This window comes from Sinohyriopsis cumingii, chromosome 14, assembly GCF_028554795.1.
Source record: "Sinohyriopsis cumingii isolate HCF-2022 chromosome 14, ASM2855479v2, whole genome shotgun sequence".
Taxonomy (NCBI): domain Eukaryota; kingdom Metazoa; phylum Mollusca; class Bivalvia; order Unionida; family Unionidae; genus Sinohyriopsis; species Sinohyriopsis cumingii.
In genome coordinates, this window is record NC_142974.1 from 16,806,723 (window position 1) to 16,829,068 (window position 22,346).

At 36.8% G+C, this 22,346-nt stretch overlaps 1 protein-coding gene across 5 annotated transcripts in view; it reads left to right on the forward strand.

Annotated features, from left to right (window-relative positions):
* The window catches only part of LOC149783327 (uncharacterized), an 88,074-nt gene extending 73,458 nt beyond the window's left edge, over positions 1-14,616 (forward strand). For all 5 annotated transcript variants that reach the window (XM_089931548.1, XM_089931550.1, XM_089931552.1 and 2 more), the window contains 6 exons: positions 445-595; positions 1,495-1,584; positions 3,759-4,103; positions 6,050-6,293; positions 10,457-10,594; positions 11,162-14,616. In XM_089931548.1, the coding sequence (XP_089787674.1) occupies positions 445-595; positions 1,495-1,584; positions 3,759-4,103; positions 6,050-6,293; positions 10,457-10,594; positions 11,162-13,893 (3,700 nt within the window). In that variant the 3' untranslated portion in view covers positions 13,894-14,616. The remainder of the gene's footprint in view (positions 1-444; positions 596-1,494; positions 1,585-3,758; positions 4,104-6,049; positions 6,294-10,456; positions 10,595-11,161) is intronic.
* Positions 14,617-22,346: the final 7,730 nt, after the last annotated feature.

Sequence of the window (22,346 nt, forward strand, 5' to 3'; positions counted from 1 at the left end):
TCAACTATCCTTAGCAAAACCACACAGGGTAGACAAATCGGCATATTTGTAATGCAGATGTAGATGACCTCATTAAGGTCATTAAAAAGTACATGAGACCCAGGGAAGACACTTTTAAAGTGAGGCACTCACCCATAGATGCAATTAAAATTTCTTATCATTTTAATATGAACTCTGTGAAATTAAAGTACCCTGTCATATATATTTTAAAAACTGCCTTCCCTGGGTACCATGCATGTTTAAGTGGAACAGCCCTAAGATATTCCGGTCATTATGACAAATTTTCATGTTTTTCTTAGTTCTTGAATGCTTCTGACATATACCCTTTGGTCTGTTAACTTCCTACAACATTTGCAACATTTGCACAAATCAAATTATAATGATATAAAAACTGTCTTTAGCCATGCATACAATGTATACATTTTGTGCTCTGTCTATCTTAAGATCCCCAGACTCAGCACTCCAGTCTGGACTGGAAAAGAAAGCAACTTTCACCCCATCAGGACCTATGCTGTGGAAAGGTTTCATCTTTATGCAGGAGGTGTCGAAGTTTGTTACTACAGCCTACAGGATAACTGGACCCACTGATCACTTGGTATGTATATCATAAGCTTGTAGGTTTATCATACTTGACACCAGCATTTGTATATGCTGGTAAACCGCTATGTTTTATAGCATAACTTAATAAAATTTTAAATTAAGGTGGCCACAAAAAGTGATGCTGCTACCAAAATAATCAAACCAAGTCCTAGAAACCTTTGATCTGTAAAGTAAGCTATCTAATAAAAATAAGCTGTCTGGTACTTTAAATTCTCGTATACATGAGAGAGAAGAGCATCTATGAAAAGTAATTTAACTTCATATATTAATTTTCAAATCATTGCTGAATTGATAGTTTAGCTTTGAAAATAGTTTTTGTTATGAGCATCAAAGGTCTCATTAACACCAGAAATCAATTCCATGATTGAAAAATAAGCCTACCTTGAATATACTGGAAATATTTTATAAATGATGCTAATCTTTTATAAAATGTAAGCTGGTCCAGATTGTATGGATAATAGCCTGGAGTGAAAAGAAGGGAATTGGGAAAGTTCATCTCATCAGTATGGTCTAAATCAGGGATGTTAGATGGCCCGCCTGACTCATTAGTCCAGTCTGCAGACCAAGTCTCATGTTAGTGTCAAACTTGTATGCTTATCTAATTCATGATATGCATGGTCCAAATGAGGTAAATTTATATCAAAATCTGCCCCACCATAGCAAATGATTTTAACACTCCTGGTCTAAATACTCGGTTTACCTATAAATTATAATCACTAACTACAACTTCAGAAGGCTGTGAGAGCAGTTTTTTCGCACAAAATTATTCAGTCAAGGGAGAATGAGTGGCTAGAGGGCTACACAGTGCTTTATTGTTAACTTGTTTTTTTTTATGGAGGGTGCATGAAACAGATGTGTATGTATATAGTAATCTGTAATTTATTTTTGTTGCAGGATCTGCCTGACACAATTCATGTTTGTGGTCGCATCAACCCTGAACAAGTGTGGGATTATCTAAGCAAAATAAAACAAACAGGATCAAAGGTTTGTATTCCATGACTCCTGCTCTACCTTAAGTCAGTTCTAAGGGAAGTATAATGGTTAGGGGGAATATTTCTCAGCCAGGACAGAGTTTTGTCCCACATCTGACTAAATATCCTAAACTTTTTTTGTTCATACATTGTGTACCAGAATTTCAGAGAAAAAGAGAAACTAAAGATACTGCACCTCACAGTATTGGACTTCACGAATACTTTGCAAATCTTACGTTTCAGCTTACCAGCAGAATAAACGTTTTAGCACATTAGTGTTGTGCACAAATATACTTTTTGTGCTACTTGTTTGCACTATCTGAACAAAAATGATGCATTGTGTAATTGGTTTTCAGGCTTTAATGAATCCACCACAGTATGAACATCAGTTAAAGTCTCAGATATTTTGGTTTATTATTAGTAGTTTTCGATCAAATTACTTACAAGATAAATACTTCACATGTATGATAATTTGTGAAATTTTCATCGGCTACTAAGTAAATAAATAGTTTTAATTAAGGAAATATTTAACATGCAGATAACATGGAAAATATTCTACCCAGTGTTTTTTGTTCATTTGGTAACTCTGATAGCGATATACAGGGAAACTTGTCTCTACAGGAAAATAAACGGACAAAACAGTTACTCACAGTAGAAAGCTTTTCATTACCCCAAAGGGCCATATTGAAGTGCAGTGTACTACACATACACATAAAATTGTTTGCTTTTACTTGACAAAATACAGCGTGCTTGTAAATTTTAACTTTTTTTTTCAGAATCGGTGTATAATGATTGCATGATACAAGTAGATAGGTTCCATATAAAAAGAAACTTTGGAAGACTTTGCAATTATTATTTTGTGACTCCATGTCAATACATTGTGACATGGTACACCATCCTTCATATGCAGTGAAGTGAATCGCTTTAAATTCCTGGGGTACCAATTCTCATTGGCAAGCTAGACCAGGAATTTAGATTGCAATGAAATATGAACTAAGCTGATAATTAGTACACACACACGCACACACACACACACACACCGTTGGCCATGGCAAACTATAACTCATTTGTTTTAATTGCAGCAGTATTTATAATACTGAAAAGTGTGTGTGTGTGTGTGTGTGCGCGTGCATGCACAGTCAAACCTGTCAATAGTAGCCACCAGTGGGAGAAGGCTAAACTTGTGCTTGTGCACAGGTGGCATTTGCACATAGTTTCACCTGTCCAAATTGGTTTTTGAACAAATACCATGCAACAAAAAACATACCGCTCTGGTAGCCTAGTGGGTAGAGCGTCTGCCTTGGATACAGGATGTGGGTTCGATCCCTGGCCAAGTCATACCAAAGACTTACAAAAAATGGTATTAACATCTGCCTCGCTTGGCGCGCAGCATTAAGAGGTTAGTGTTAGGACTGGTCGGCCTGGTGTCAGGATAATGTGACTGGGTGAGACATCGTGCTGCATGTCAGCAGCATGATACCCCAGTGCTAGACGTCACTATAAACTGCCACACTGCAGACAGCGATATGACTGTAAAATTGTTAAAGCTACATTAAAAATCCAAATCACTCACACACACACAAATGCAACAAATAACATTATTATTATTATTATTGTTATTATTATTATTACTTTATCAAAACTGCCTTATGTGCACTATTCAGCAAAATTATTAAATAACCATATATGTTGTTCTCTCCCAAATTTATGTTTCACAATATTACTGGAACCTGCTCACCTTAATTTGCCCTAAAAAAATAAATCATCACCTACTGAAAATAATCATTTATCATAGTTTGTTTTGTGTACAATGTCAAAAGAGTAATTTCACTTGTAATTGACAGCTTACATATGGCTGTAAAACAATGGAATTGGAGTCAGATACTCACACTTTAGAAACAATATATGGATTAACCAGTTGCTAAAGTCACCGAAATTAAAAGACAGTTGGCTTATTTGAGAGGCCTCTGATAAATAGGGAATGAATAGGGGATACATATTGTATGACCCCAACTAATAAAAAGGGAAGTAACTCTTCTCAGAAATGAACTTTTTTTATCAGAGACAGCTTTACTCTACAAGCAAATAGACGAAGATATCATAATATAGCATTTTCAATAGGAATTCCTGTACATGTCCTCTTTGTATGTAGGTGTCGTTATTATCCAGTTTCTTTGTACATTACAGGACATTTGTGCAATTCGTTTTATCCCTGGAAGCCAGGAAGAGAAAACGGCTTACATCCATCTTTACTCATACCTTAATAGTCGCAGCCGATGTGGTGTGGTCGGCAATGCTTCCAAACTTGTTAAGGACTTCTATATTGTGCCTCTTGCCTCACATAGTAAGATTCCCTCAGTTTTGAAGCCTTTTGATGGACCAGGGTTTGAAGAAAACCGCCCCCATATGTTGATCGGTGTGATTGTACGACAAAAGCCGAAACAGCCTGCTGCGGTTAGTAAAGAACCAGTTGAGGCTAAACATCAACACCAGGCACCTCAAGATCCCAGAAAGCAGAAAGGTGCAGAAAAAGTAAGTTATTTTCGTTTTAATTATTTAGTTTAAATTACCTACCAACTGTTTTTAGAACGGCTGAATGATCATGAAATTAACAACTTCTAACAAGATATCATATATTTTGTTAAAGTTTGTTTATAAAAAAAAAAAAACTTATTTCAACATAAATCCCAATATATAATGAAGTTTAGATCATTTAAGGTGTTAGTAATGTGTACTGGTGGTAGCACTTTAAAGAAATAGATGCCAGTTAGAAAGTTTTGTGAAATGAAGTTGATAGTTTTGTTTCATCTTTTATTTTGGTCTGTATATAATCATTGTATATGAAAGATACCCAATTGAAATCGGATGGGAAAAGTGTCAATGAACCATGAGGGCAATGCTTGCAAGCATTTCCATGAAAACCTGATTAAAGTACAAATCATGTGTTCATCTCCAACTTGTGGAAATGATGTGTGCATTGCTGTAATCACTTTATAGTTGACCTACATTATGTTTCATGTTAATTACTTTTTTTGTATGAAATCAAATAATGAGCAGAACACACACAAAAAAAGAGTTAAACGTACAGATCCTACCTTTGTAAAGTGTTATTAGACATGGTCATGTGTGTAATAAACTCTTTGAAAACTGAGAACACTATGATTAAAGAATCTAACAAAGATTTGTCATACTCATTCATTTGTGTAATCAGTGATAGCAAAGAACCAAGTGAAAGGAGTGCTTGGTACACGAAAAACTTAGTTTTACAGATAGGATTCATTATGGAGGAGCAAGTTCCAGAGTTTTTAAACATTCCCACAGTATTTTACTAATATCAGATTTTGACTTTAAAACAAAAAAGTTTCAAAATTATTGTTTCTCAAAAATGTCTCATTTTTTTTTGTAAATAACGGTCTGAGTCTACAGAAACGCTAGAATGTGTCCACATTCAAATGTAAAATTCAGTGATGTTATATGAAGTGTTTTCATAGGTACACATGTGATGTATGTTAATGTAATGTTTTAAACGATCTTTCAGAGATAAGATATATTGAAAAGAAAAGTAATTTATTTAGAAAAGAGCTAGTCTTTTTTCAGACCTCATTGTATACAAGTTATCGAGGAAGCGGTATATGATGATCCAAGTATGATAATGAAATCACAAAGGGGCTCAACTGAATGTTTGATTTTTCTACATGAATTGTCTTTCTTACCCATTTTATTTTCTAAGTCCTTAAGTGTCGGAATTCAGATTCTCTTTATAATTTATAATAACTCACATTCTGCAGATAGCGATCGTAATTATTGCTGCTCAAGTATGAGAGGAATTGTTGTTAGAAAACATTATACATCTATTTCCGGATCTTGTTTGTTGTTGGTAGAATTCCAAACACTTGACATTCAGCAGAAGGTATATTTTGCCCTAAAGTTCTGTCTCATCAGATGTTTGTATTCTTGATAAGGTTACATACTATTGCCCATCATGTCACCATTACATTATTCTCAGCATCCAGTCACTGTTCCACTTGTGTTTCCCCTAATGTTTGGACAACTTTTAGTGTTTTTCCTTTCACATGATATGTTGATGTAAATTTTCTGAAAAGGAAATTAACCACTGACTGAAATTTAAAATGTTAATCCAAAATCCATCTGATCACATTGTTTCTAATCAATTGTTAATTTATTCACCGTATTAAAACAATTATTTCACCTAGTATATATGCCATGTAACCATTGGTTGGAGCTCTTGGGTAACATAACATGTACCTTGTGTGGACAAATGCAAAATAAAAAGTATAAAGGCAATAATAAACCAGACCTCTTGCATTGGTCTGGTTAAACAAGATAAGGGGCAATAATTGTATTATTTTCACATTTTATAAAGTCATATATAAATGTGTTGTTTTAACTGTTTGCAGGTAAGAAAGTGTTTTTGCTGGACATGTGTTAAATGTTCATGATTTTTAATTTGTCCTCAGGTTGTTAAAAAGGCTCCTGCCAGCTACACACCCACTTCAACCACCCAACCACCAAAAGTCCGGGGCCCAGGAACACCCACTTCAGGCAAACGGTCAGCATCTAGTACTCCACAAACCTCCTCATCTACTCCTGCTTCCACACCTAAATCAGTCTCATCATCAAGTGAAAAGGGAGTGAAGCCATCAAAGTCCATTATTCAGGATCGTATCATCAAGGAGTACTCAAATGTTGAAGAGGCTGAGGGTAAGAAGGGGTTTTGTTGATCTAGTGTCAAGTTTCCATATTTTATACTCCACTGTAACCTAGAGTTACATTATATCAATTTGTCTATCCATCCCTATGTTATTTTTGGCCTTTTTGCATAATAAGTTTGTTCTGGACTACACCTTGACCAAACATTGTGTGTGACTTGCATTTGTGGGAAGAAAGAAACCAATTGATTCTTGGGTCAGAAGTTCAACGAGAAAGGTCACAGCAACATGGAAGAAAACTAGCTCCTGCATGGCAACTTTATCTCCTGACTTATTATTATCTTCACCAAACTGTGAATGACCAGCACTTAAGTAATAAAAAAAGATGATCAGATGAATGTGATGATTTTTTCTTTTTGTGCCCAGTACTAAAAGAGGGATATGGTTGGGGAGCCTTGTATTCTTCACACTTTACAGTATGTAACTGATTTATGTGGTGCACTTTAAATAACTAATTCCTTCATGTCATATATCATAGAATCTTTTAAACTGGTAACAGGCATTTAATTATTTTTTGAGCTGTAGAACCAGTCTGTGGATGGTGGTATGTTGGGTGCAGTATTTAAAAGCTGGAAATTTGGGTAAATTATTATTAGTCCGAAACATAGATACTAAAAGTAAACAAAATGTTTTTTAAGTTATGTGTGTCTTCTTTGCTTCATTATTAGCATCTAATCACCACTGCTGATTTTGATTGGTCGTATAAGAAATTAAAGAGACTGAGCATTTATGGTTCTCTTAAGACGGAGACTGAATTGGGTGTCAGGTAAGTATTTTGATTGATGCTGAATAAAAATAGCAAGTGTCTTATTGACTTAGATCAATCTGTATCAAATTAAAGATGTTAGTCCTAATTAGAAAAGATATCACCAAAGGGTAATAGATAACATTTAAGAAAATATAGAATCTAATAGTGAAAGTATATCAAGTATAGTTTAGAATTAGAAATTCTCCTGCATTGTAATGTTTTAACTTTGGTGATCATAAAGTTGGAGAAGGGGGGGGGGGGGGCTGAAATTCCCTTAAGCACAAGGTCCATGACCCAAAAGTTTTAATCTGAGAACCAGTTAATATTTCATTCAAAAAGTCTTGTGGAGTCAGTCTTGATCACAGTATAACAGCAATTATAAACTATAGATGTAGACAGATATGAACAGCTAACAAAAATTAGATCTGAAACTTGTATATTGCAAGCTTTGTGTCCTAGGATTGAACCCAACCATGTTTTGATGACAAATCATGGATCAAGAAAAACAAATGCAATCTATGTATGGTGTTAACCACAAAAACTTGTCAGAAACCCATGTTTTACAGTCTAGTTTAGAGATTAGAGTCAATGACCATATTTTGTTATCAAGGCTTAAATCAGTTCATTAGTTATTAGTCTGTCAAAACTGGGGGCCCCGAGTGGTCTGAAGTGCTCACCATTCCAGATCACTGCCATCTCACCTCTGTCTGCGTGGGTTTGATTCTCAGACTCGGCTAATGTTGGTATGTGAGAAAGCTTGCCAATAGCTTCTGGTGGGTTATCCAGGGTTCTTCCTCCACCAGTTGTATTGGACACCATGTATAGCATATTGTGTGCTGAAAAATGGCATTAAACCCTACAACAACAACAACTGTCAAAACTGGAGTTTCTTTCTGCATTTTTTGTATAGAGAACTTTGTAGTTGCACTGAGAATTTGCAAATACCTAAATCTTCCTCAAATCAGATACGTGATGACTGCATGTACACCTAATTATTGAATATTTGCAGGGATTTAATAGTAAATGAAGATTTAGTTAGTTATAATAATTATGCTGACTTGGAAACGGAAAACTGATTATGATTTTAGATAACAGCTTGTACCCAAGTGTATGAATAAAAACCTTTATTCCAGGTCTTTTATTTTGCACAGGGTTTCTGTAAAAACAATTTTTTATACATATGCACATCATAGAACAGAGCATACTGTGTTTTGATGTCTGTCCATCCATACATGTCTGTTACAGTTTTCTTTTCTGCACAATAACTCAAGTTATCAGCCATCTGCAGATGCCAAACTTTGTGGATGGCTTGCATTTAGGCAAAGAAAGAATCCTATCAAATGCTGGTTCTGAAGGTCAAAGTCAGGTGTAAATTATGGAAGAAAAAATGGTTTCCTCACAATAACTCTAGTTATATTACAGTTGCCTATCGGATGCGGTAGGTCATGTGTTCAGTCCCCAGATGAGTCATACCAAAGACTTACAAAAATGGTACTAACAGCTGCCTCACAAGGCACTCAGCATTAAGAGGTTAGTGTTTGGACTGGTCAGCCTGGTGTCAGGATAATGTGACTGGGTGGGACATCATGCTACATGTCTGCAGCATGATGCCCCAGTGCTAGACATCACTATAAAACGTCACGCTTCAGACATCATAGCAAAATGACTGAAAAATTGTTAAAGCTATGTTAAAAATTAAACAAGATCTCACACACGCACACACACACACACACACAACACAGAGTTGCCTGTAGTTGCCAAATGCTGTATTTCTTGCTGTTGGGAAGATGAAGAGCCTTAATGATATCAGGGTCAGATATACAAAGATAAGGTTACTGTGACCAAACAAATTTGGTTGATGATTGCTACTTTGGTAAAGATAAAATCCAATGATTTTGATGTCCAGAGATGAATGGTCAAGATCCTTGGGACCAAAAGAAAAGAGGTTCTACATAATAACCATTATTCTAAATCACAGACCTGGATTTTGTGAAAGGCTTATACATATAGTAAGGAAAAAGCCTTCTGATTTGGGGGTCAGTTGTCAGTATCACTCAAGTGGAATGAAGAGTACTTGTTTCTGTACACAGATTTCAGTTATCTACATGGTGACTAATTAGCTGGTTATAATGTGCCATTTTTGTGCTTTTATTTCAGATTTAGATAACATGCCAACTTAGGAAAGCACAGTTACTAAATACACTGTACTTTATGAAAATCTGTTAGACTTTTTATTCAGTTTGAAATTCCATGTAACACTAGCAGTAATATTTAAATTGAGTGCATACCAATTAGCACAATTTTTATTAGCAGTTTTATTTCTACAAGTATTTAGCTGAATCTTAACTTGAGGCATTTATTTGGGTGGTAACTTTATAACTTTATATGGATGTTAACTTTATAACTTTATATGGATGTTAACTTTATAACTTTATATGGATGTTAGCTTCAGGTATTATGAGGATGTCAGCTTCGGTATTTACCTGGATATCAAATTCAGGTGTTTATATGTATGTTAGCTTCAGGTGTTTATATGGATGTTAACTTCAGGTGTTTATGTTATGTTAGTTTCAGGTATTGAACTGGATTTTATCTTCAGGTGTTTATCTGGATGTTAGCTTCTCAGTTCGAAAACTGCCCACAATCAGTAATTCATATTTTTAAAAGCCATTGTGTTTCTTCAAGTATTTGACTATGATATGACTTTTACTTGCTGGCCAATTTGTTTGCAATTGCCCATCTGATAGTCATTTGGTATCTATAGAAACAGCCCATGCTAGCAGTTTATTTTAGGTTATTCACATCAATCAGGCATTTAGACTTGCTCTGCTGATTCTTGAACAAAAATTGTTTGAGTGATATAATCAAAAATGATGAGAACATGTAGATATGTGACCAGTTTATCAATGTGACAAAAAGTAAATAAATACTGCTTATATTCACTTGCAAGTCGAGGCCAAATGCAAAATAACATATCCAGATCTGCCATCGCATGCTGCCCTGGCAGATCTGCGGGAATGCAGTCATCAGAACAAATAGAATAGACCCAAATCTACCAGTGCATTATGCAGTGCCAGCTGTGTTGCTTGCTGTTGGACTTAGCACGAGTATGCATGTACAAGATTTCAGTACGTCTTTTTGGATTCCCTTGGAGCAAATTGTTATGCTTGGGGCATATTAGAATTTGATCATACCAACAAGTCAGCCATTGGCAGCTTAAATAATCTGCTCGTAGCCTTTACAGAGTCAAGTGAAAGTCAACCTGGGTGAAATTTGAACCCACAGATTGCGAGTCTGAAATGCCAATAATTGAGATGTCACAGCTCTTCCTGAGCATGAACATTGAGCAGTGAATAGAAACCTTTATCTAAAATCTGTAACAATTATTTGTATGCATGTATTTACAGAGGACAGTCCATATGAGCCCCCTGATAGTGGCCCTAATGAGGATGATGAAGCATACGACCCAGAAAGAGAGGAGGAAAAGAACAAGCCCAAAACCACAGCTTCAACGCCAAAACCTAAACAAGGAACTGGTGTCATAGGTATGTTATGATAACTCAGACATTAGGTTCATGTCTCACAGCAGTCCTCTTTTCAGGGTGAAATACCATTATGTAAAAGACCTCCCCACTCCAACAACCCATAGTACTTAAACAGTAGGTGCTTGTGGCTGCTATGGAATTTTTCTCCATAGTCTATAATGTGCATGTGAACACTTGCTTGAAATGTTCCAGCAACAAGGGTATTGCAGTAGATAGTTCATTTTGCAAGCTTTTTTGTTGCTCGACTGTTTTATGATACTGCTAGTGTTGATTTCCGATATGGTTACTGTTGTGATTCTCATTATTCAAGAAAAAAGACACACACACTAACACAGTGATTCCTCTGAATTAAAAAAAAAATACATGCACAACAGTCAAGGCATGAAAAAAATCAAATTTCCTTGGAATTGGTGATTTTATTGCCAATGAATAATTTTCAAAGCTTTACTTTAGCAATATGCTTAAAGGGTGAATTAAAAAACCTACCCTGACAATATTTGCTGTATCATTCTGAATTAAAAACATGAAAATGGCATGGTTTACAGAATTTGTATTTGTTGGTTTCAGGTGGAGAAACAATGAGCAAGATAATTCAGAAGATTGCCATGAGTAAGAATCCTGCAGAAGCAACAGCAGCAATGGTGGCAGCACTTGCTTCAACTAAAGGCTTGGGTAATCAGCGTCGTCTTCTTATGGAGCTCACACAGAAAATTGACCAGCAAAAGAAGCTGTTAGAGGCTAAGAGACGTGAAGTTCAGGGTGGAGATCTTGCAGGTGTAGCAACAGGAATGGAAACAACTGTTAGTACAGATATTAGCTCCCAAAGCATGACTGTAGGTTCCATACCTGTATCATCCACAGCTGTAGAATCCATAGCTGTTAGTTCAGTTGTAACAACAGCAGCTGCTGTAGGAACAGCTCTTGCCAGCACAGTTGTCTCAAAGCCTGATGTAGCTTTTAGTGTTCAGCCAAGTCATAGCGATGTCAAAATTTCTGTGCCTTCTGCTGTTTCAGATTCTAGTTTTACATCGTCCCTATCTTCATTAGGTCTTAATAGTGTGCAAGATCAGCCAGGTACTCTGGATGTTAAACCAAGTTTTGAAAATTCAGCTGTAGCAGGGTCTGCAGTTTCCACTGGAATGCAAAATGAAGTTACAAAGGCAGGTTCTGTTGGACCAACAGTAAATGAAAAGGATCAAGAAAAACCATTGAATTCAAGGAAACAAGTTGAATCTAGCTCTAAAATGCCTGAGACAGGGGACAATGCTGTCTCCAGCTCTGTTAGTGTTAAAGATGAGGCATCTAAGATTAAGGAGGAAGAAGAACCAGAAAGTGAAACTCCAGCGGAATTACCTACAGCCCTTCAATCTCTCTTTTCTTTTATTCCTTCTGGAAGTGTTTCTGGGCTAAAAATCATCAAGACAAAGGTCCCTGTCACTTACGCATCTGGACCCAAAAAGGCAGAAAAAGATGCTTCCATTGTCTCTCAAACAAAGACCTCAGTAAATGTTGTAAGCAGTGAGACTTCATTAAAGTCTCATGGTGAGGATCAAACTCCAGTTGTATCCATTGTAAAATCAGATGTTAGTGCTACAAGCAGTACTGAAAAGGTGGTGCAAGATCAGAAGGTGTCTGGAACAACAAAAGCGGAGTCTGCAGGTCCAGAGAAGAAGTCCAAAACAAAAACTTTCCTTGGCTTTGAGTATGATTCAGATTCTTCAGAAGGAAGTTTTGAAGGTTTTGATGTTGATGACGTAAGAAAAGAAAGTCCACGTAAAAAGTCTTCTAGAGTAAGTTCCAAGCAGATTGACACTGTGGTAATACCAGGTCTAGGCTCATTAGACCAGTGCTTCATGGAAGACAATCCTAGTGAACAAAAGGAGCCTGACTCAACAGATCCTGATGCTGTGACAGACTTTGGTGATACTGATATTCGAATAGGTCAGCAGCCGTGGCGACGGCCACTTGGCAACATTGAACCTGACCTTGACCTTCCAGATGAAGATCAAGACTTAAGACAAGGGTTTGATCAAGATATGCGATTTGACCAAGACATGAGACAACCAATGGTTGATGTGGATGAAAGAATTCAAGGCCCACTTTATTTGCAGCCTTTACCACCTGGAGTTCACCCAGGCCCCCCTGGAGGACTACCCATCAGGCCACCTATGCCAGGAGAGCCTCAAGATATTGACCAAAGAATAGCACCATTTCCATTTCCAGGACCACCAGGAATTAGGCCAAGGTTACCATTTATGGCACTCAATCAACCACCACCTCCAGGTGAGGATTGGCAGCCAGGACAACCAGCTCCACCACCACTGCCACCACGACCACTCATACGCCCTCCACCACCACCCCTCCCTCCCCACCCTCCAGAACCAACAGAGAAGGAACAACCTAGTGAAATGGCAGAAGACAGTGACATGAGATCTACATCAGCAAGTGAGAAAAGTGGAGATCCAGAAAAAGAGGAAAAGGAAAAACAGAAAGGAAAAGCCAAAATTAAAGACAAAGACAAAAAGAAAGACAGCAGCGAATTAACAAGTGATGAACGTTTGAAGCAGATTGTTCTTCAGATTGCTAGTCAGCCACAGCCTCCCCCTATGAAGCCTCCACCAGTCCCTCCTGTTACAATGGGCCCAGTTGGATCTTTGTCATCTCAAGGAATAATGCCACCCCATCAGGGACCTGTTTTGTCTGAAGGTATGATGCCCCTTCATTCCAGTATGCAGCCCATTTCTCAAGGCATCCCGGGAGTGAATTTAGGACCAGGACCCATGCAACAAGGCCATGACCACCATTGGCAGGGTCCTTATACTGAGGCTAACGTGCCACCGATGTCAGAAATTCATTCATCTGGAGTGCCAACAATGTCCAGGGAATCATATCAACCAAGTTCATCTGGTATCAATTCTACAGCTGTGATGCAGCATCAGCCATCAATTCCTTCCCTTTTGGATCTCCCATCTCAATCAGTGGGCTCTACACAGCTGCCATCTCGGCCCCATATAGAAAGGGACAGATTTCGCCACAGGTCACGCTCTCCACACGTGTCTCAAGAAGATATTGATTACAGTGAGGACTATAATAAACCTAGAGATGGTTATCGTAGATCAATGAGTAGACCTGAAAGGGGTAATAGAAGTGATTTTAGGGGTCGTGGTCGAGGGAGAGTGAGGGGTCACAATAGAGACTGGCATGGGGGATCAGGGGGGAGAGACCGAGATCAAAGGCAGGGAGGTCATCATTTAGAGGGGCGATCAAGACATTCAAGTATGGACTATTCAGAGTATTGAGACTTATCTGACAAAACAGATGTGAAAGTGTTCAGGCCCATCAAGTTTTTTGTATCAGACTGAAAGAGAACATGTTTCTGTATCAGAATGATCTTGTAGGAGTTCATGAAAAATGAACAATTCACTATGCCACAAGATAGTGATTTTCTTTGGTCAGTCTTTGAGCAGAATATTAGCCAGGCACCATTTTAAGCCAGACATTGTTATTACTATTATTAATATATTATTTATAAATTTTTTTAAAATTTTGGCCTGGACATTTCCATTTTAGACCGTCATAACAGTGAACTGACAATGTTAGAGAATATTTCAAAGATCAGATTCACTGATAGGTGATAAATAAGTGCAAGAACAGGCATTGCCAAACAGTTGTCTCCCCTTGTTTGGAAAATTGATAAATTTTCTTTCCGTCAACTTCATTTTACCAAATATAAGCAGCCTTGGGGCTCACATCCATAGAGCTTGGAATATCCCTACTGGTGAAACCTAGAACATTTTGTATTTTGATAGTATTTATTGTGTAAATTGAATGTGCTGTGGATGTTTTTCTTTTTAATTGTAATCATGTGTGCAAGATAGTGAAGATATACAAATTGAATGGAATAAATGTCATAACATTCTGATGTATGTTAAGTTTGTAAAAATCAGAATTGCTTTTAGATGTTGTACATTACTTTTCACATGTAATGATCATGTTTGAAAAAAACATTTTATGAGTGCAAATCTTTTTGTGTCATCACTGATTGCATTAGCTATTCTGTGTTTTTTCAGTCACACACTTGTTAAATATGCTTCTCATAAACCTGTGGAATTGCATGTAACACTGAACAAATCAATATATCTACTTCTTCAAAATTGTGATTATTTTATGTTGAAAGGAAGAAGAATTTAATTTAGAATTGAACCTGGTGAACCTCCTGCCAACTCTGCAACTTTTCACAACCATATACAATTTCAGGACTTGTCGCAGATGTTTGTGAAGAATTGCAGAAAGAAGTTTTCATGAGTGCTGACAATGTTGACTATAAAGTTCAAGAAACTATACGTTAGGGATTTTTAAGTGAATAAGACTTTGGTAATGCTTTCTGTTTTATAGTCACACATTGCTTTCATGCATTGCATGAAGATGACATGTCAGTGAAGCAGAGAGAAACCTAGCAAATTATGCAAGAGAAAAAGCAGATAACACAGAGGATTGTTAAACATATTTTTCTTGTTATGCACCAGTATTTAAAAAATGACGATTATATTAGCTTGTAAGTTAGAACAATTGCAAACAACATTGACCCTGATCTGCTGTCACATAATGCACCAGCATATCAGGTTCTATGTTGCTTGTTCTACAGATTCCTCTTAAGAAATCAGATAGATTCAGATCTGCTAGTGCATTATGTGATGATAAATCAAGGTATATATATATATATATATATATATATATATATATATATATATATATACACACACACACATACACACAGCATGAATATCATTTGGCCCATTCATAACATAAACACATTTGTAGCCTATTTAAAGATATTAAAAGAAAAGTAACATGTGGGTCAAACCACATTCTTTGAATTGTAAAACTTGATACATAGAAAAGAGAAATGACTGTTTTAGTTGATAAATCCACATTGTTGTCTGCATCATTGTAACCTCAGCAGTCTCTTGGATGATTAGCATAGCATGAGTTATATTTGCAGATGTTGCAGTAATGAAAAGAGACAAATGATTTAGTCTCTTGAATTTCATAAATGTTTTAGTTCTTTGTTAGGTCTTTCATTGATTTGTACATTAAACAGATAAAATATTAGTTAGATAAAAGATTGTATTTTACAGGATTTTTATGACCATGTTTCTGTCACTATTGTCCCAGTTTATGCTTTTATTTAGTATCAGAAATTGAAGACAAAATTTATTCCATCTTATGTTGGGTTTTTTTCATGGTTTATGAAATTACCTTTTATCCAGAATTTAATTTTGAACACAATACATTTGGCATAATGTAAAGAGATAATCTTATTTGAGTTTCCGTTTCAGATGGATTTAATAAAGCGGGTTGAAATCCTTTGTAATAAGCAAACAGTTGAAATTATTTTATGAGTTTCATCAAATTTATTTTTAAATGAACTCATGTGTAAGATTCTGTTATCACAGAGTGAAAAAAATAAGCTTGTATGCTTTACAATTGCAAAAAAAAGGTTTAGTAATGAAATGACATGTACATTCATATGCGTACATTTTTGTTTTGTGGATCAGTATGACATTAACTTTTATGTCATGAGGTATTACGATGTTTGTATAGAAAACAAAAGATATTGGTATATTTAAATGTGATAAACAAAATGATTGATGACTGAAAATGTAAATATAATGATAAATGATGTAAACTAGAGTTTTTAATATTTTAAGGAGTGACAAATTCATTGTCTTAATTCTTTGCTGACCAGCTTTTGCATGAGTTTGATTAATTAGAAAACATGTGAAATGTAAATGTGTTCTGTAGAGGTGAAGTACCTGGCAGAAATGTATTGTGAACACTTGCTATGCATCTAGGCCGTGCTTGCTATGCATCCAAGCCATGCTTGCTATGCATCCAGGCCGTGCTTGCTATGCATCCAGGCCATGCTTGCTATTCATCCAGGCCATGATTGCTATGCATCCAGGCCATGCTTGCTATACATCCAAGCCATGCTTGCTATGCATCCAGGCCGTGCTTGCTATGCATCCAGGCCGTGCTTGCTATGCATCCAGGCCATGCTTGCTATGCATCCAGGCTGTGCAAGAAAGCTAGTCCTGGACCTGAACATTATAAACTCTAGCATCAGTTGAGTCCCAGAGAACTTGACCTTGACACTCCACACAGTATAACATTGTTGGTCGTGGTTGTGGAGAATACAACTTTATGGTGTGTGTGTGTGTGTGTGATTTAGATTTTTAACCTAGCTTTAACAATTTTCCAATCATATCGCTACGATATCTGTGTGGCAGTTTAAAGTGATGTCTAGCACTGGGGCATCATGCCGCAGGCATGTAGCATGATGTCGCACCCTGTCACATTATCCTGATACAAGGGCGACCAGTCCTAACACTAACTTCTTAATGCTGAGCGCCTAGCTTTATGGTGAGACAGGTTTATAATGAAGTACATTATTGATATAGTTTTATTACTCAACAATTTAAAATACATGACCATTCCCACCTTTTACAAGGAACTGTAATAATGAAGGGTTATGTATCATGGGGTTGCAGTAGTTCTTGGGTTTATTATGTACACTATGCGTGTTTCTACGTTCTTGAAATAGTTGTAGTTACCATGACATAATTATAGATATCAAGGAATCACTTTTACTCCATTTGATTTTCCTGAATTTAATTTTACTCACTCATGCCCCAAACATTTGACAATACAGGTCTAGGATATGAATATATAAAGCCTCTGTGAAATGTAGATCATAGTGACCTTTTATAGTAAGTGTGTGGTCCAAAATAGATGCATATAATCATCTTGTTTGTCGATTGTCGCTTGAACATACTTTGAGAAATTAGCACAGTGTAAACAAAGTTAATGATGTGTGAAATATGGGTCACAGTGACCTGCTTTATGTGATGAGAGTTTATTGTTAATCAAGATGTATTCCCGCAAAGTTTCATGGTTCAAGGTATAAGGACATGAATACAGAATGCACAAACATTATTTGATTAGTTAAACAGGATATCTTAACATAAGGCAGTAGAACTGTGAAATGTATATCATTGTGACATTTAGTTGTTAGGGTGCTGTATTAATAGAGATGCACAGTCATCTTGTTTGATCATTCTTGCTTGAAGAACTTAACAAGTAAATTAAAACGCAAAATTTAACCAAAGTCAGTGATGCAGGAAATATGGGTCAAGATTCTCCCCTCTCTCAGTTTGTCTGTTGTATGAATTACAGCAGAAAAATTGACAGAAACTAGCAACATAACCGTGAGTATGCGTACGTGTATAAAGGTGGCCTCCTTCCCACAGGGTAGGTGCCATAAAACATTTTGAACTTTTGTCAGTGACCGAGGAAGAAAGAATGGCAGAGATGCTGTGTAGCTGAACATATTTGTATGTTTTTATATGTTCTTATGCTAACTGTATTGTGCATATACTAACTCTCATCTGCTTCACAGAGACGAATTAAAGACAAAAAGTTCATTTTTAGAGCGGAAATGAAATTTATTAAGATTTTTTGCCCATTTCTTTTCCTTGGGCAACATTTAAATCAAGAATCAAAACCTTGGTATCAAACGAGCTTTCTGTACTATAACGGTAAGTAGGTATCTTTGTTGTATCCATGATTGTAGCTTGAGGGTTTCACAAACGTTTTGCTGTATCCCTGGTTGTAGCTTGAGGGCTTCAGAACCATTTTGTTGTATCAACGGTTGTATCTTGAGGGCTTCAAAACCGTCTTATTGTATCCATGGTTGTAGCATGAGGGTTTCAGAACCGTTTTGCTGTATCCCTGGTTGTAGCTTTAGTGTTTTAGAACCGTTTTGGGCAAGTCAAAACATTTTCTTGACTTTGAGTTAACCCAGCCGTAAGATTATAATACTTAAGACCTGGAATTATTCTTTTAAAAAATCTGACGAATATACAACAGCATTCTTTTTACGGTGTATCTTCGGTCCTAATATGAATATGTCATTCTTTAAGGATTTTAGTTTGAGCATGCATGGTAAAGAATCTCGAAATAAAACGAGAGAAGTCGCTTGTTTGAAACATGGCCAACATTACTGGGGATGTGGGGCAGTTATATAGATTAAATGTATTAGCATATTTGTTTTTAAACTCGACGTTACGATCGCTATCTGCAGAATGTGTGTTGTTTCTAAAGTCTTTCAGGATAGACTTATTTAGGGATATTAAAACACTTGACACAATGCCATTTAGAGATGTGGGCATACGTTACTGACACATTATAGCCGTGTTGGTGAAGCTGTAACGCTGAATTGAGAACAACTGAGGTCTGAGGAGAACGATTGCCGAGCATAGACGCTCTGAAGTTGACAGTATGCTAGAAAAGTTGATAGTAAAAGCTGGAAGTTAAACGATATGTCATCACGGTTCATTTATAGTCTTCTAGGAGCAACACCGTTCTGAAGAACACGATGATAAATTTACCCAACTACAGTCAGATGATTCGAACAATGTTCATAATTGATAAGGTTTTCAAAGAGGAGCGACGAGTTTTAAAGCTTTTAAAAAATACAAGATGCTCATCTCTGCTTGTTAGTCATTTTTAACACACGGTTTATTTTGACGTAAATTAAAAGCTGTTTGTGCAAGTTCTAATGTTGAATTAAACTTTCAGATTAGGTTCTGTACATAAATGAGGAAAACCTCGAGAGGACAGACATAAATGGTCCGTGACATGCTGTAGCATAAAAAAAAAAACAACATTTTATTATTACTCGCTCAGCTGTAGTTGGAAATTTATGATGTCTACGTTTGTACTAGAATTAATCTTTCGCCAGCCGAGGCGATGAATTCAATGAAATGATTTATTTGAAAGTTTTCCGTTGCAAATATTGCCATGCTTAAAAACAGCCCTTTTATTACCTTGTACAAGGGGCCCCGAGTGGCTGAGTGGTCTAAAGCGCTCATCGTTACGTATCACTGCCATCTCACCTCTGTCTGCGTGAGTTCGAGTCTCAGGCTCGGCTAATGTGGGTACGTGAGAAAGCCTGCCAGTAGCTTCTCGTGGGTCGGTGGTTCTTCCAGGGTTCTTCCTCCACCAATTATACTGGCCGCCATGTATTCACCTATCATGTGCTGAAAAATGGCGTTAAACCCTACAACAACAACAACCTTGTACAAATTTCACGAAAATTAGCTGCAGTGAAAATTTGAATGAGTGAAGCGATACAACTTGCTATGTACTCAACCGTCATGCCTTGAAGTGAAAACTATTTGTCTCGTTGCAGTATATATTGATGCATGGCTAACAAGTCATTTGGAATTTCGAACATGAAAAGATTAAGTGACATCTGTTGTCGACGAGTGGAGCTTCGTGACGCGTCAGTTCTCGAAGCTATTAATCCTTTCCGATAGAATGTTTATGATACAAAGGACAGTTTCGAGATGAAGTCGAAATCGACGTTAAAATTTTGCTACTCAATGAAACTGAAGCTGGAATATATGCATCCTGTTGTCTTTTGTTTTTCTGCGAAAACTGATTTGGCTGTTATTTATGTGTCCCAATTATTATTTATTTTCAACTCCATAAACTAGCTGTCATTGCTGAAGAGGAAAGTGAGCGATTTGCACAGTTCGAGCATGTTAAATATAATCTTGCGATTTAAATATTGACGGCCAGTACTCGAGCAAGCCGACGTCAGATTCGCAGAAAACATTTGAATTAAAACTCGGGCTACCTGATTGATACGTTTAACAAGCGGACAGGGTAGGACAACTGGGATAAAATTCAGGTATCCCACAACGGTCAGGGGCCTACATCCAAAGAGAAGATTGGGGGGGGGGGGCATAGGGGCCTGCTAGAAAAAAAAAATGTTCTTAGGGCACATAGACCCTGTCAGCGGCCCTGCAAGCGGGCTTTGGTGAAGCACAGGGTTTACAGGTCAAAACACGATTTTTGGGGTGGGGTGTGTGGTCTTGCCATTAAACTACAAATTCGCACATGCTATAATGAAACTATTTTCAGAATAAGGTTTGAAAACCGTAGAAGTACACGTACTTACAATACATTATGGTCACATGCAAACATATGTTGAAGAAGCCTGTGATTATCCAAAGTATAAGATCTACGAGAATTAACTAGAAACAAAACACCATCAATACACACGTGAATCCAAACAGTGATTTGTGATTGGTTGAATGATATTCAGTGAGGTAATTTCATTTGGGGCAAAATTAAAATCTTGACACCTTGAGTATTATTTGAATGAAGATGAAGTTTTAGAATTAACGTAATATGTACGGAGAAAATTATGAATACTATTCTTGTTTGCTATTTAGTAGATTTGCATTTGTTCGGGCGTCGATTTTGCTATCTTGCTGTAAATTATTGTCATTTTAAGATGTTACATCATCTTTATGGTACAAATAATGTGGAACTTTTTGTCAAAGATGGTACATACCATTAAAATTATATCTTGTTTTGATATTTTGAATCTTTATGTTTAAAGAAGGGCTGAGGAAACTCTTCCAACCTCCAGTGGGATAAAGCCAGCTTTTAAAAAATATAAAATCTTGCAACCCATGTAACAAAAAGGACCGTCGAAATGTCAGTGGGTTGTTTTCTTTCGGGGATGGGGTATGAACTGTTATAATGAAACATATTGGATCTGATGGACACTGACAAAAATTATACGTTGCTGCTTGTTAACATTAGGATATGACGAATGCATGTCTATATTTACATTTTATGTGCAGATGGATGTGGATAGAATATTACGATGTACTGTGATTTAGTAGAAAATTGATACCGTTCCTTACAGCATCATCTACTTTAGTTTTATTGTACAGACCAATAAGCAGGTGGTATACGCCGACCTAGTATAAAAGAACGAACATTTCACATGACGGCAGTGATGTCAGAGTGCTACTGTACTAGGTGCTCTTGTAATCTGACGCATTTAAATTGTGTGTCGCAAAACAGACCGCAAAGCAGCAGTTCAGTTATTCCTAAAAATCGAGATAATGATGTGTGTATGCATATTACCCATGGATTTGGTTTCTTAGAGTACAATCTCTTGAAGACTTTTAGTAGGATGCGGACCCCCTGTTATGTAAGCTGGTTTTGTGTAATATAAAATTGCACGTGACTTATAAAGTAATGTTACAATCTTGTTGTATCATGTACCGAAAGCTAGATTCGATGTATGGTTGATTTCTTTAAATTTGTAAGAAATCTTTTGTCAAATAAAAATGTTGATTGAATTATCTCAAAGTTTGCTTCATTAAGAATAACTTGTTATTTTACTAATCCTCTATTGTACATTCTCTTCGATTCCTCGTACCTTATTCTATCGAAAATTAGTTTTCATTCACAGCATACGCATATTCTCTCTCTCCCTTCTTCCCTCTCTCTCTCTCTCTCTCTCTCTTGACCGATTGATTTGCAGGTTTTTTTTTATATATTCCCAATCATTATATGTTGTATTTTTCTTCTTTCCCATGCTTATTTCAACTGCAGGGGCCCCGAGTGGTCTAAAAGGCTCTCCGTTACGGATCACTGCCATCTCATCTCTGTCTGCGTGGGTTCGAGTCTAGGATTCGACCAATGTGGGTATGTGAGAAAGCTTGCCAGTAGCTTCTCGAGGGTCGGTGGTTCTTCCCGGGGTTTTCCCGGGTTCTTCCTCCACAATTAATACTGGCCGCCATACATAGCCTATCATGTGCTGAAAAATGGCGTTAAACCCTACAACAACAACAACAACAACAATTTCATCAACAGGCTGTTT